The sequence below is a fragment of the Nicrophorus vespilloides genome, unplaced genomic scaffold (genome assembly GCF_001412225.1).
Source record: "Nicrophorus vespilloides isolate i.1.1-1 unplaced genomic scaffold, Nicve_v1.0, whole genome shotgun sequence".
Taxonomy (NCBI): domain Eukaryota; kingdom Metazoa; phylum Arthropoda; class Insecta; order Coleoptera; family Silphidae; genus Nicrophorus; species Nicrophorus vespilloides.
The window spans coordinates 99,984-116,911 of NW_017095669.1; the positions used below are offsets into that span (position 1 = coordinate 99,984).

At 32.2% G+C, this 16,928-nt stretch overlaps 1 protein-coding gene across 1 annotated transcript in view; it reads left to right on the plus strand.

Annotated features, from left to right (window-relative positions):
• LOC108559237 (homeobox protein abdominal-A homolog) overlaps window positions 1-16,359 on the plus strand; it is a 32,452-nt gene extending 16,093 nt beyond the window's left edge. The window contains exon 3 of the mRNA XM_017916451.1: window positions 15,871-16,359. Within this exon, the coding sequence (XP_017771940.1) occupies window positions 15,871-16,265 (395 nt within the window). The 3' untranslated portion in view covers window positions 16,266-16,359. The remainder of the gene's footprint in view (window positions 1-15,870) is intronic.
• The last annotated feature ends 569 nt before the right edge of the window (window positions 16,360-16,928 follow it).

Genomic DNA, 16,928 nt, shown 5'->3' on the forward strand with positions numbered 1-16,928 from the left:
TCATAATTATCGACAAAAAGAAATATAAATGGAGGCGAGCGCACGTAACGATTATTCGAATAGTTGTAATAATATGGGTGTTGCGAGATAAGAGTTCTGCCATTTAGCACGCCGTAAATTACATAAATCATTGGAAAACGTGCGAAAGGTGTAGCGAAAAAAATAACACGAAAAACTTTCCATGCGCATATTTCCGATGATTCTGTATGTTTTCTCTTTCTTTCCATTCTGCATCGAACGGCTATTGTATTATTTATACATTCCTTTGCTTTCTGATTTATATATATTTTGTTACAAAATAATCTCAAAAACAATTTGTTCATGTTTGCAACTTTGTTAACATATTTATGTGTTTTTATAAAAGAGTAAATTTTCGATTTAAAGTCCGGTTTATTGCATTTTTTTGATGATATAATATTTCATTAAATTTGTTTACGTTTATTGTTTGATTAGTTAATTGACTTAGCAATAAATTCACAAAGTTTTGATAATTAATTTGTCTAAATTTTTTTTGTTTTGTTTATAATTTCAAGCTGTTTAAACACTTTTATTATTAACTTATAAAATATTAATTTTCGAATATAAAACTACAATTTTCAATTGTCAATGATTAATAAAAATGATTGAAAATCAATGATTCATAGTTTGTGAAAGGTCTAAATTTCATATACTTGATAGAATTCAGAAAATCATTTGAATTTCTAATTTTTAAATTATGTACATATTCCTATAAAGATTTTATTATTCATTTTCTGTGAATTACATAAATCTTCACATCATGATTCATTAATAAACACAGTAAATATTCGAAATAATCGAACAACAAACTACAAAATTTGAATCAATATTTTTTTCAGTAAATTTAATTTTTTTTATAAAAGCGCTAAAATGTGTGTATTTATTATTATCATAACTTCTTTTGCAAAAAATATAAACTATAAATAATCACAAAGCGTTTTGATTTATACAAAATAATGAAAACAATTTGTAATAAAATGTGTTCAAAACTATTTATATATCTTCAAAAATGTTTAATATAAAAATGTCAAATATCTTGTAAGATGATAGGTTACATAATAAATCTTCTGATATAGAAGATTTATAGTAGTGGTTTTGTAAGTAAAAGTAAAATCTCGCGTGAAATGCGTAAATCTTCGAAAATTTACAGCTTTTCGCGATGGGAACCCAGAAATAAATTTGCTTCGCAAATGGAAAAACGATCGAAAAAGAACAGAGTGTGAAGTTATATTTTTAGTGGGCGCAGTGAATCACTTGTTCGAGTCTCGGGAAAGGGAAAATGGAATAATAACTCAATTGCGATCGCGTTTCGGGTCAGAAATAAACGCAGCTGGTCGACGCCGATCATCAGCTCAGTTTTCCATGCGGAAAATGGATGATTTTCCCCCTACAACTTGCGGTTGAACGCACTGCATCATTCGCACAACAATAATCTTAGATAACACGCGTTTGTGCAAATATCGAAAGCGGTTTGCGGTTTTGATATCTCGTTACTTTATTGTTATTATTTATTTGTTTGCGCGTGGTTTCGAGGTTCTTCTATTCTCCGCATTTGCGCAAACCGTATCTCTTCTCAGCGATCCAATATCTCCGGAAAGCAGGCAATTTACGACACGACGTACAGCGAAACCCGTTTAATCCGTGCGCCCCATAACGTTCCAGCAAAGATCCTTTATACATGCCAGACCAACAATTATCGTACGTTTTAAAAGGGAATTATCCTGCAGATAAGACCCTCCGCGATGCAATTAAATACATACACGTATACACATAATAATAATTGTTTTTTTTTTGGCCATGACCTAGGGCAAGGTCCAACGAACTCGCCAATTAACCGAACAAAAACAAAACGCGAAAGAACGAAGTGAAGAAGAGAAAAAAAAACCGAAATTAATAATAACGACGTACAACGAGGCGAGTGGAGAAAAAAAGTATTGGCGAATTTACGACCGCAGTTAAAGGTTTCCAGCTTATTTATTTGCGCAGTTCCATTTTTGTTTCGTCTGTTACGCATCTCTCTCCGCTTGCATTTTGCACACATACACGCAAATACCCGCGTCTCGTTGTTTGCGCAAACCGATACGTTGTGCACGCTTTTTCATTTCTTATATTATTATTATTCAATGCTCCGTCAAACGTGAAGCAAACGAAATTTTATATACTTCATAATAACAATAATCGCTGCTCCGTACGTTTATTATACATTTTTTTCCTCTTCTTCCATTTTCTTTTCTTCGTATTCGGTTTCAAAGCTTTGTGTTTCCATTGTGCGTTCGCGCGAACCGCCGCACAGTAAATAATAATTCATAAATTATATAACAACCGCTTCCCTCGAAACAATAGACTCTATTATGTCTGTTTGTCTTTTCTCCATTTATATCGGATGGCGTGTTTTATTACTTAAACAGAATTTCCAATCGCCGTTAAGTTCATTTCAATTGAATTGGATAACTTACTGTATTTGCGCAAATCGCAATAAATCTCATTTCTTACAGCAACATTTTTTGTTATCATAATTATGGAATTCCCAATTGCGATCATTCATTTGATGTTCTTTACTCTCCAGAAATGTTAACTATTGCATTTGCGCAAATCACAACAAAATGCATACATAAAAATAAAAAAAATAATATCATAATTACAGAATTTGCAAATGCCATATTTCACTTGATTGTTTAATTAATAAATTGCATTTGCGCAAATCTTAACACAGAACAAATAAATAAATCTCGCTTCTATTTTTTCACATCAATTCCCCACACAAATTTTAACTAATAAATTTGCGCAATTATTTTTATTAATTCTTTTATGTTACAAAAAATTGTATTTTACTGTCATTAATACTTTTAATTATTGCTGTATTTCACATAACGGGAGTAAATTAAGTGATAGAAATTTATGAAATAAATTTTCCATGTATTTTTTACAGTAAATACAATTTAAGTTGTAAATCATATCTTGTTAAAATAAGAGAAACGCTTGAATTAAACTCTCTCGGTCCTTGGAATTTCACCAATTGCCGCTGTTGATGTTTATGAATGGTTTCCAAGTGCAATTTATATATGGCACCATTACACCTAGCTTATCGTATGTATATTTTTTCCTTTCATTTCTCTACACTAGTTTTCTCTCGTAACCAGACAATTCGCTGAGCAATGCGTTTTTGTGCAAGAGATGTTGCTTGACCTTTGCCTCTTGGTCATTTACCTTCATCCTTATTACCATAACAATATTTTAATCTTAGAACAATTTTTATTTGATCTTTGTATTTAAATAATGCACATTATGTAATAATTTAGTTACAACATCAAAAAATATTAATTTAATTTATGTATAAACTTTGTTGCGATTTGCGCAAATGAATAATTTAGCATAAGTCATTATTTTTTCTAAATTAATTAAAAAAAAAACTTGTTTAGAAAAAAAGGTTTTATTGTTAGATTGACATATAATTCTTATTTCTAATCTTGTTATGTTCTTGGAAACCTTATCATAATTGCTATATTCGTGTTAAAATAGAAATCAACAAATGTTGCGTTTCTCAGAAAACGGTGATTGATTAGAGCTGTTGAATCACAAGTATCGTATTGTGTTAAGTTCTTTACGATTTCTTGAAACATAATATAAATTTACAACGGAATTGACGATCCTTCATCACAGTCAAAGTTTAATTGAAAAAAAAAATGCATGTAAATTAAATTATAAATAAATTACTTCAGAAATTAAATTAAAAAAAAATCATTTATATCAGCGATTTCACATCTTTTGGCCGTGTGACCCAATTGTTAAGAGCTTTCCATCAATTCCTTGCTTTGACACAAGGTGACAGCTGTCAAGATAATTTATATCAGCGTTTCTCAACTTTTATCCTTACATACTTGTTTGTGTAGTTATCCTCTTAACATTTTTCTGTGCGACCCAACATACTTGCTAAGAGTATTTTACCAGTTCTTCGATTTGACAGAAACTGACAGCTCCACTCGTTTTGACAGATGTTGTCAGCTGTCATTTTGCGATTCATAGGTTGAAAAACGCTGATTATTATATTTGGTACATCATAAACTATCTTCTAAATTTGGATTACTAAATAGGAAAGGTGTATTGAGAAGAAACTGTTTCCAAGTGTACAACTGATTTTATTTAAGATTTGAGTACCTGCTTTGTACATGATTATTATGTAACCGCTGTTATGGAGTTCGGTTTTATTGAGTGCTCATTAAGTGTAGGTTGTAAATGATTACGAAGGGAGAGTAGTTTCCATTCAATGATGGAAATAATGCGTCAGCATTGCAATAAAAATAAAAACCTCGAACGGCAGTAAATCACTCAGCGTCCCAATCGGAATTTGTACATGCATATAAAATGGAAGAAGAAGGAGAAGAAAGTAAAATAAAATGCACACAAAACGTATCCTTAATAAATCCCTCGGCGGCCGTAAAATTGCTCAAAAACGCATAAAAATCTATTTTATTCAAGTGTGAATTTCTTGTATGCAATTGGATGGATGTAGAGTAGTATAAAGCAGGAAAAATGGTATAACGGTCGTTATGTTCGGTTTTTTTTTAATGGCCCCGGGGCACGCGACAAGGGCGTTATTCACGTGTGCCTCAAATGAATGAAGTTAATTATAGGCCCTTTTGCGCCGTAAAAACAAACTCTCTTTTTTTATTACTTCAGCACGATTTTTATTTCGTTGCTTCCCTTTCATCTTCATCATTTCTTCTCGTGAGTTGAAAGGAGAAGCGTCGATACAAGGCAAATCGAATAAAAGATTTTATGGCGTCAAATTTAGTGCCTTGTTAAAGAAAAATCCAATAAAAGAAGGACGAAGAAAAAATGTGTATAAACGAAAAATAAAACAAACACTAAGGGCGATAAAGTAAATTCCAATGGGAAGTTTATTTCCTTCCGTTTACGTTCCTTTTTTACGTATAGTTTAATTGTCGCGTGTAAATTTCATATGAGATTGTTATGTAAATAATCGAATCGCGTATTTACGTTTAAAGATACGTTGACTTATGCTAATCGCGTTACGTAAACAATATATGTAAAAGTCAAGTTCAAAATTGAGTAGCCAAAACAGCTTCTTGGATTATGTACACGTTATGTAATCGCAATTATCCGTTTCGTTCCCACAAGAAAACGTATTTCCTTAAATCAATTAAATATACTTAGCTAATCCAATTAATGATTACAAATTAATTTGCAAATAGATTTGAGTGTAAAAAGGAAGCAATTTCTTATCCTAATTGCAATACAAATCAATTAATTTTTTGTTGAAGGAACAAAAAGCAAAATTATACAAAGATCAATACAAAATCTGTATTTGGGATTTAATTTTCTCATCTTTAATTAAATACAAGGATCATTGTAATATTTCGAATTGGTATTAAAATGTCTATGTACTTCAGAATTTTCTTTCATACTAGTTCAATAAATAATATTTTACAACTGTTGATAGAAATTTAACCAGGATTTGGGATTTTCTTCAAGTAGTTGTTAATTTTCTAATCCTAGTTCAATAAATCACATTTTTTTTACAACTGTTGAGAGAAAAACATCAAGTGCAAAGTAATAAAAGAAGATTTATTGCGTGTCCTTAAAATTATTGTGTGCCGTAAAGTAATCATCCTTTAACTCTTTTTTTTTTGGGTGATCTGTTGTTAAAGCATGGCCACCCTTCGACTCTCTCTTCAGAAAAAAAAGGGTAATAAAAGTTATTGAAAATTGAAGCAGAAAAAGGAGAAAGTTTCTACTTTTTTTATACTTACTAAAAAAAACTTGTAGTGACTTTCTAATGTGAAACCCTTTTTCAATTATGTCTGCTCTCTGTTTCCTCGAACTTTATATTTTTTATGGATAGGAGAGAAAAAAAAAACGTCAACTCAAGCCTTTGACTGATTTATTGGAACACACTTTTCTTTTTTGCTTGGAAATACGTATTTTTTTCTTTTAACCCAATCTTCTCTTACTTTAAGGATTGTTACATTTCGATAACCTTGAAAATGTTGACATTCATATTATTTGTTTAATTAAGTATACAAAAAATCAATAAAATTAATAAATTTGAATAATAAAAAATTATTATAAATAAATCAATGCATAAAAGCTTAGAAATACGTTTTTTTAATACAATTTTCAATTTAAAGTTTACTATATATTTAACGATGAATTTAAGGAATTTAGCTGATAAATAACAAACATCAATAAGTAAACATTTTTTAAATTAAAGAAAAACTGTAGATAAAATTTTGTTATAATTAAATTAATAGGATAAGTTTAAAACTATGTTTTTTTTCCACTTAGTTAAAATAAATAAAGTTCCTGGAAAATGTTTGATGATTTTCATATGATCGTATTGTCTATTTACGATGTATTTTTTTTTGGGTTTGAGTCTGCTCGAGATTACATATAGTTGTTTGTTATTATTATTCCGCTTGGCAATTCGCGTTGATTAAGATTCAACAAACAGAATGTCGTGTTTCAATGAGTTCATGCGGACGAAGAATACAATCGCACTTTAATCGCCGACAATTCGAGTTTCAGCATTTAATGTGTTCATTTAGCATCAGCGAAACGAAGCAATTAAAGCGGCTCATTTCATTACAATTTATTTTTTTACTCTCATTTTCATTCCTTCCATCTATTTTATCGCGAAAAACAATTACATTTTTTACATAATCATTGAATAAAAACATTTATTGTATTATATAATAATGGAATAAATAAATAAAAAAAATGTGTTTATAAAATTATAAAAAAAAATAACGAATTGTTTGAATAATTATATTTGTTAATAGACATTTGTTATAATGATGGAAAGAATATTTTAATTGGATTAAATTCAATGAGTTTTAAGAGTTTAATCTCATGATTGGTTAATTTCTCGTGAGGTAAGAAAAAAAAAAGAATCTTGGAAGGAAACAGGAAGAAGAAAAAAAAAGAAGTAAGAGCGGAAGGAAATTAAGTATTTTCAAGGATGCAACGCGTATAGAGCCATAGGGCTGTACTATATATATAAATTTGGAGCGCTGCCGTTTGCCCTTTTCCCCCTAGCATCGGTCCCCGAGATTAAAACCCATAACTTATATTTTATTCGCCCGGTCCCTCGCACCCTAACTACTTCCAAACTCCGAGAAAACTTAGATTATTGTAACCCGGCAGAAGCACGGAGCGAAACGGTGCTGTAGCGAAGGGTGGAAAGAAAAAGAGAGAGAGAGAGAGGCGAAAAATCGAATTAGCCAATTTCTTTTAAGCATCTGTGCCGTTCGCCACCCCCTTAAACACATAAATTCAAGGAGGCCATCTTTGTAATTACGCTCTGCATTGTTTCAACCCCTAAATCGAACGCACCTGAGCCACCCCACGAAATGATATATTCAGATTAAAAATCGCTTTCCACCACCCAAATAAATAAATTTCAATCTCCGATTAGAGGATGATCGTACTTTATGTTGTTTGTTCGCTTGTTTTTACGTTATTTTTTTTTTGTTTTGTTTTATCCGGCTCGCAATTTTCGGGCCTGTCCTGGTATTAACAAAAATAAACGCCGACGTTTATTGGGTTACGCCAACCCCCGCGAATAACAATTTCGGAAATTTACAACGCCGCCTCCATATTTAATTATTAAAATTTATTGCCTCGAGCCGCCCCTCTTTTTACTCAATCTCTCTCTCTCTCTCATATATATGTACACGCAGCTTCCGGACCTCAATAAAGTATGGCATAAGGCGGACGAATATTTTTAAATTAAAATATACCAACAAGTTTGAGTTACATTCCTATTTCCAGTATTGCTGGTTCACCCTTGTTGCTTTTATTAACTATATTTTGGGTATTTGTCAGAAAAACTTCACCAAAATGAAGTAAGCTTTAGTATGTACATAAAGTTTAATAATTAAAGACAAATAATATTTTTAAAAGCAATTTAACAGCAACACTAATTTTTAGTGATTGTTAATTAGAAATTAAATACTTTGTACGTTCTACTTAAGTTAGATTCATAAATTTGTTCAATAACATTTTTATTATAAAATTACTATCAAATTTACAATTATTTTCATTCATGAATCAACAAAATTCGAAATGTAATTTACAGATATTTTCTACAAAATCATTCAAGTTTTGATCAAAGTCGAATCGCACTTGTTTTTTTATAATGAATGAATATTCCTGAAATATCAAAAGTTGCAATTTTCTGCGACGTAAATTAAGTTCTTGAGATTCTTTATTACATATATCTTAAATATTATTACCAAAGGATTTGCTAAGGTCTTATTTTTTTTATATGAAGTTATATGTTTGATGAATTCGCATTGAAACACTTTAAAAACTGTAAAAAAGAACAACTTTCATTCGAACTTAGTTCATATCTAAAAATTAGCATATAGTATGTTTTTCATTTGCTAAAATATTGTTGAATATCTTCATTAAGATTATAAGTAGCATTTTTGAGATTATTTATTAAGATACATCTTAATGTTTATTATCAAAGGATTTGCCAAGTTTTTGAATTTGTTGAATAAAGATAGTCTCATTGAAACACTTCATAAATTTTAAAAAACAAAAACTTTCATTCTTGAAACAGTGTAAATCAATATAGAATTTGTTAAGTCTTCCAATTTAAAGGATTTGATTAAAACATTTTTCAATCTTGAAAATTAGTATTTAGCATATTTTTAATTTGTTAAAATATTGTTGAATCATTTTCGAGTTTCTTTTTCGAGATATATATTACAGTTTATTACCAAAGGTTTTGCTAAGTTGTTCAATTTGATGAATGAAGATATATGTTTTATAAAGTTTAATTGAAACATTTCATAAATTGTAAAAAAAACAACAACTTTCATTCTTGAAACAGTGTAAATCGATTTTTTTAAGTCTTCTAATTAAAACTGAAAAAAGAGCATTTAGTATATTTTTTATTAATACTGTAACTATTCTTCTCTTTTATTTTCAAATGCTTTTGGTAAGTTCGTTTATGATGATTTTAACTTACATTTATAAACTGTACTTCTAAAAGTAAAAAAAACTACAAAACCTTTAGAAATTGAGTTGCATCCTTGAAAATTGTTACGTACATTTCCTTCATTTTTTTGGGTGATTTTGTTTCTTTTTTGCTTCTACGTTTTGTGAGGGGTTGGGTGATTGATGGGATTAGAGGGAGATGATCGGGGAAGGTACAAATCGGAGAGTCGAGAATGGGAATCTTTGGGTATTCGGAAACAAAGGAAGAATCGTGGTCGAGGAAAGGAGAAAGAGGAGGAGGAGGAGGAACAACCCAATGTTTACGAGCCTCCGGACGGTCGTTGCGACATCCTCCTCCCATCCTTATCCTTTAGAGCCGTATCCATCGATCGGTCTGATCCTATTCCTACGACCACCACCGCCATCTCCGCAGCCGCCGCCTCCTCTCTCGCAATTATTATTTTAAAACAACGAACATAATCGCCATTTTTACGACGCCATTAACCAATTTGGGTTTTATTGAGGTGTAAGGCAATTCGCCTCCTGTATAAATAAGCGTAGGGCTGCCTGCGCTCGGCTTTTCGCCGCTTGCTCTCTCCATAATTAAAGGCCCAGGGAGACGGCCATTCCGTATGCATTTAGTGTTGAATTGCGGCTTTCATTGCGATGCAAACCGCACACAATATGGGGAGCTGCAGCGCCATCAGCCCGAACTCCCAATAGGGCCACCAGCAAGCAGATAACGCAACATTGTTTCGGGCGCGGCCCTACGAATTGCACACATCTGCATTTAATTGGAGCGCCCTTCCAACAATTCTGTTTTTTTTTAACATTTTTTTCCCTCTCTATAGTAAAAGCTCGCACATGCAAAAGCCCTTTCAACAAAAAAAAAATCCTGTTTTCCGCTTTGTGCGTGTTTTTTTTAATGCGCAATTAATGTTGGACACTGTCTAGGAGTCTAGACTGTGTGTAGTTATCACTGGGTGTCGGTAATAATTTAATCAGGCTCTCTCATCCCGCATGCAGCTCGTGATGGCCCTTCAGGAATATTCCCGCCGCAACGGCAACGGCATTGCAGTATTACAAATTACTCTCTTTCCATCTCTCTCCTACACACACCATTTTCCTCCACCCATTTTCCACATACACACGCAAACAGCGCACAGACACCCACCTCGTTTACATTCAATATCGCACTTTGCTGTAGCAAACGAGACGAGGGAGGAAGAGGAGATCCAAGGCCTCTGCCGAAATTAATTAAAAATTTTAATTTTCACGGAAATCCGGTTTTCCTTTTGTCTTTCTCTCTTTCTCTCTTACTCTTACACCATTCGCACAGATTTCATTTGAATATTGGGACTCTTGAAATTCCGAACGTGCATTCGTTTTAAATACCTGAAATCGACGTTCACTATACGTTTCGCAATTCCTCCCTCGTTTCCTTTGTCTCCAAATTTATTTGTTTATCACACGGACAATTTTTAAATCAGCACATTTACATTCATGGAATACACGCCTTTTTTTTTTCATCTCAGACAACTTATTTTATTTACACACAAAAAATATATGTTACAACATTACATAAAATTTACACATTTACTTAACATTAAACACAATTACATTTAGTATCAATTAATTAACTTTAACTGTTTGATATTGATTTAACTGTTTGAAAAAAAGTATTTTTTCTGTATTAAATATTTTTTATATAAATTTATTTTATATTATCTCAAGAATTTAGCACTTCATTCACAAGTTAATCCAACAATCATTTTTTATTACTGAGAAAAGATGTGTTTTTTGTTATTAATTTCAAAATTATAAAACAAATAAGTAAAGAAAGTAGGAAATAAAATGAATAATTATCTAATATTATCAAAATCAAATATGAATTATTAGAGAAAAAGATTCTTTATAAACAAAAAGTAATTAATAAAATACAGAAATAATTTGATTGAGTAGAAATATTGTTTGTAAATATCAAAAAATATTAATGTAATAATGAGAATACAAGTTTCACTTAACTGAAATCCTTATTTTTATTGATGTTGAAAATCCTGTACGTCGTTTCTATCTAGTGATGAAAGTTACGTTATGCGTGTTGGCATACAAACATAATGAATCACACTGAGAGACCTGAAAGTAAAGGAGAGGAAAAAAAAGAGCGTCCGGTTTTTCCTTACAGATTGTGTAAGTGTGCAAAAACTGAAACGTAAAAGGTTTATTTAATTACATTTCTTTGAAAAGGATGAAAAACATAACAAAAAAACGAATGCAAATAATAAAATAAAGGAGATAGGAGAATGTTATCTGCTAAATCAGTATCCTTAACCTTTCGGTGCTCTCTCAGTGTGCACCATTCTGTTTCTCTGCGTAGCACTAAAATTAGAATATAGAGAACTAATATTTATAATGGAAACAGACATATATGCATACGTGTGTGCATGCTTCGTAGATGTAAAATAGACCCTTTTCCTTTTGTAAATAACGTCAATTTATTGAATTGGAATATTTGCGCCTTCAACATTTTAATTATAGATTCCGAATATTTGTACGTGTTCTAATAATATACGTACATTTTCTACGACTAAATTAATTGAAAACTATTCATTCATTGATATATTTATACAAATGAATTAAATATTTCATTCATGAATGAATTTATTTTTAATTAACATGATAATATTAACAATAATTAATTAATATCAAATCTTAAATTAAATTAATTAATGAAATGTGTATTTGGAATAATTTAAATGAATGTTAAATATGAAGTATAAGTTGGTAAATCCATATCTGGGGGAATTGTATCTAAATTTAGCTATGTGCTACATTCTTTATGTGGAATTAGCCAGATCAATATTTGTTATCGCTTTAGCCGACATTTCGATAATTGCCGGCCGTTCCTCAAAACATGGAAAACTAAAGTCAATAATTACTTGAATTGAAATCTTGTAATAATCTTTCATCGTTTTTTTTTTCGACCATCACCGTCGGCGATTAATTACAAAGCCGTGGATTTCTTGAGATTTAAATAAATGGTCGATTTATATGTGCTCGTGGTGATCTCGTGAAAGTGTGCCACGGCAAGTCTAAAATTATACGGATGCAGTTTGGCTGCAGCAGCGATCTTCTGGGATCAACATTCTGCTGGATTTTATTCTTTTTTCTCTCATCGCGCGCTCTCTCCTTATCCCAGGATCTTGCGGAATAAACGAAAGGGTTGCGGCTGCTGCTTCTTCGTCCTTTTTTTGTTTGTTTCATCTTTCAGTCTTTCGGAATGGCCATGGGAAGGCGTTAGATCGTCACTATCAGGTTATTAATGCCCTATGGCTGTCGCTATGCACATTACAGATAAGATACGTAGTCCAGACACGACACAATGGAATCCATCCGTGTGGGTTTTTTTGGGGGAGGTTTCCGAGGGTTGTGTCTGTGTGCGAAAGAGAGAGAGAGAGAGAGATGGATGAGATAGAGGGAAGAACCAGCATGGCGGCACCCCTGTAACCATAGCAACGACCCGAGAGCGGCCCCCCTTCGGATCTCATAAATCAGCTGCAGACTTTCGTTGGAACGGTGGAGAAGGGGGTTGTCGGAGGGGGAGGTTTTGAAGCTCTTGATTTATCGAACGATTCCTGCGCCGGTCCCAGAACAAAAGCCCGGGTTTAATTAAAATTTAAATATTCGGGGGAGGAAAAGCGGATCGATTCCGCCACCTAGATTAATCCGAACTTTAATGGACCACCTCCACCTCCTACTCTCTTCTACGAACATCTGCCGCATGAATAATTTCATGCAAAAGCTCGGGGAAAACGTGGCGCGCGATTCAAGCGAAACCTTGCAGAAGGAATGTTACAATTCGACGCACGTAGTTCGGAGCCCTAACTATCCCTCACGCAGCCGGTGCTCGGATCGTGACCGAGCGAATATTACGTTTACTTTTTTTTGTGTTGTTTATTCCGAAGTGGAGAAACAAGAAACACTGTAGACACCGGAGAAGAGAAGCAGAAATAAATGAAGAAATAAAATCATAACGTCGAGTTTATATATATATATTTTTTTTGTTGCGTTCGGATCGGATCCCTCGAGTTTTGGGGTTAGAGTCTCGTTATGTAAAGTGTCTGTTTACGGGCATAACTTACGCATTCCGGGTGCCGTTTGCGGGGGATTTCCCCGGCGCCATAACTCCGTGTCTCGAAACATCCCTTATTCCATCCACCCTTCAACCCCACGACGACGACTACTACGATGATGATGATGATGGCAAATGGCTCGGGCGACAAGCCATCCTAACAAGCAATTCCTAATCTTCCGGCAGTCATCAAGTGATTTGTTAAATTGGCGTAAGGACCGCAAACAATGGATGCGCGCCTTCGGCCTCGCTTTTATTTCGTACCATGGTGGAACCTCTTTTTATTGCTCAATCAATTTCAATTGAAACCAATCAACGATTCTGGACCGGACACAACCATCTGCATCTGCACTCTCCACATACTTTCATTTTTTTTATTTCTTCTTTTACAATTTTTTTTTCTCCTTTCTTCAAGTGCAACGACATTAACACGAATCTTCAATCAAAAACAACAATTGAATTAATATTTTTTTAATTCCATCTTTGTATACCACAGTAATCCAGATATAAACATCAATTGATCTTCAGGAATTATGAGATATTAATTATGAGCTATTTTGTCACCAATATTCCAAAAACATCAACTTTATTATAGAAATACAACAAATAATTTAGTTATTCTACAAACAATCTATTTTTAGTTAACTTACTTTAACAACATAAGGAAATTTAAGTTAAACACACAGTTTTTCTGAATATTATTTTTTCTTAGTATTAAAATTAGTAAATTTACTTAAATCTTTGCCAAAAATACTTCAATCATTAGGTAAAAATTAGGGCCAATAAAAATGAACAAATAATAATTAAATTTATATGTAAATACTTTATGAAAAGTTGTTACAAAACGAAATTACATAACAAATGATATTAAATGAATTGGAAAAATACGAATTGCTACCATCATACATTTATATTTTTTATTTTTTTTCATTCATGCGCAAAAATGAAAATGGTTGCGAGGATGAACACACAAAAAAAATATAAGGGCTGTCCGTATGCAGAGTGCGTTCAGAATTATTGGGCAATAAAAGTGCGTGTATATAAAATGTGGTTTTGCAATTTTGTGCGCTACCTACAAAATAACGAAGCACCCCAAACATCAGACATAAATTAAATCGGACAATGCGATGTTCAATAAGCGGGCTTTCTTTTATATTTATTTATTTTTACGAGCAGCCGGCTCAAACCTGTAAATCACGCCGGTTCGATTATGAAATTACAAGAGGTTTGGCCTGTTGCTTACAGTATTTATTTTTTTACGCAACTCGAGGACAACTGTCTAAGTAGTAGCAGATGGCTTGAAGTTCTTAATGAATTTAACACAGTTTTGATTAGAAAGGAAATTATATATGTGAAAATAGAAAATCTTATATGATTTTAATCAATAATTAAAATGTTATGTTTATGGTCACAAAATGTATCAAGTACTTGGCAATATGTCAATTTTAGTATTGTCATACACAAGTATTTGTTTCATTATAATTTTACTCCAGTTTAAAAATATTGTCTTAATTTACTTACTAATTGTCAAGTAATTGCTATACATTCTTAATACGAAATTCTTATGTTTTTCAACAATTTAAATGTTATTCTAAACAAGAAGTTACTTGTGACAATTCAAATATTATACTAAGTAACAAGTAACCTCTCAAGTACTTGATTCTAATTTTTTTTTATAGAATTTTCATATTTTCTTGTCAATCCAAATGTTACTTGAAATACTTTTTTCTCTACTTGTGTATAAATCTACTACGAAATTCTCATGTGTTTGCAATACAATTCAAACAAGTAACTTGTCAAGTACTTATTTTTAAATTTGATATGGAATTTTAATGTTTTTTAACAATATAAATGTTAATTTAAACACAAAAATGCTTGTCAAGTACTTGTATATAAAGCTAATACGAAATTCGCATCTGTTGCAACGATTCAAATCTCAAGTCAAGTATTTGCTTGTAAATTTTCAATGGAATTCTAATGTTATTTTTTTTGCAAAAATTGAAACGCTGTACTAAATAACAAGTAAATTGTCATGTGTCTCGTTAACAAGTACTTAATTTGAGATATTCTATTCGCATGTAAAACGAACGTGGAATTCTAATGTTCACGTTAAAAATAGACGCATTCTTGCGCCTACTTGATTAAACGCTCTAAGCCCGCTTTAATTAATTTTAATACAGATTAGTAAACGCCCACACTAATTCCTATTCTAAATACTTAACTTCAAGCAACATTTTTTTTTACAAATTCTTATATTGACTTACCTTAAAAATAAGTTTTTTTGAGAAAGTTAATTCTAGTTGATAAAAGATCTTTTAGAAAATACTTTTAAGAAACGCATCCTTTTATCGCTTAAAAAAAGGATTTCTGTGCAATTTTACGGGAAAGTTTGCGAATTAGAAAGTCCTGTTTTCTTTTTGTTTGTCCACAGTTACTTTATATTTTTTAGCAATAAAGGGTCATAAATTTGTAAAAAAAAACCCTTTTACTGCTCTAACCCAAAAATTAGAAAGTAGGGTTGAGGTAAAAAAAAACGTAAAAAACTGTAAAAAGGGTGAAAGTTTTGGTTTTTTTTTTAAGAAGAAAGAGCAGGTACTGAAATAAAAAAAAAAGGATTCGCTCGGATTTGTTTGTTTACTTTTTTCGCTCTATTTTGAAACGTAGTTTTTGATGCATGTTTTCAGGTAGTCGTTTTCTGTTGATATTGGTTTATTTACCACGTTTTCTTCGACGGTTTTGCTCTTTGTTTCTAGGTCCGAACGGTTGTCCAAGGAGACGAGGCAGACAAACGTACACGCGATTCCAAACGTTGGAGCTGGAGAAGGAGTTCCACTTCAATCACTACTTGACACGGCGACGGCGGATCGAGATCGCTCACGCCCTATGCTTGACGGAAAGACAGATCAAGATCTGGTTCCAAAATCGGAGGATGAAGCTGAAGAAGGAGCTGCGAGCGGTGAAGGAGATCAACGAGCAGGCGAGGAGGGAACGCGAGGAGCAGGAGAGGCACAAGCAGCAACAGCAGGAGAAGCAGCAGAAGATGGATAACCATACGTCCTTACATCAGCACCATCACGAGGCCATGAAGATGGGCCTCGACAAGGCCGGAGGTGATCTCCTCAAGGCCGTCTCCAAGGTACCCACATAGGCTCCGCCCGTCTTCACTCAAAACGCAACGAGTTGCTATGGGTACATAGCATAGGGAAGAAAGCAAAAATATGATATAAAAAAAAGTGATGTGATGTGAGTGTTTATATTATTAATTTAAAAAAAAATGGGAATAAAGAGGAGAAAATTATAAAGTGCGGAAAACGGATGGAAATAAAAAGGACACTAAGTGATTTGTATAGAAAAAAAAGGACATTTAGTTTGAAAACTTTTTTTTCAATTATTTGCAAGTGCGCCCTTCGTGGATTTATATATATATATTTAAAAAAAAATAGACAAGGACCGGGAGCTGAAGAAGACTTGAATAACCAGTGAAAGAAAAAAACGCAAATTTTTAATTAATTTTTTTGTTGTATATATATTTTTTATGTGTTCTTTACTTAAAAGTTAAGTTTATCTTTATTATTATTATTATTTACGGAAATCTCTTTTTATGTTTTTTTATAAAAAAAAAATATTGTTGTGATTTTAAGTTTGAAAAACTACGTTTTATTCTCTCTCTATATGTATGTGTTTTTTTTTTGTTTAAATTATTTTTCTTTGACAATTATATAATATATAAGTTTTGACTTTTGACGTTTCGACATTCAAAAAGAAAAAGAAGCAAAGATCTGGTAGAAACGGCTCAGCGGGAACCAAAGAA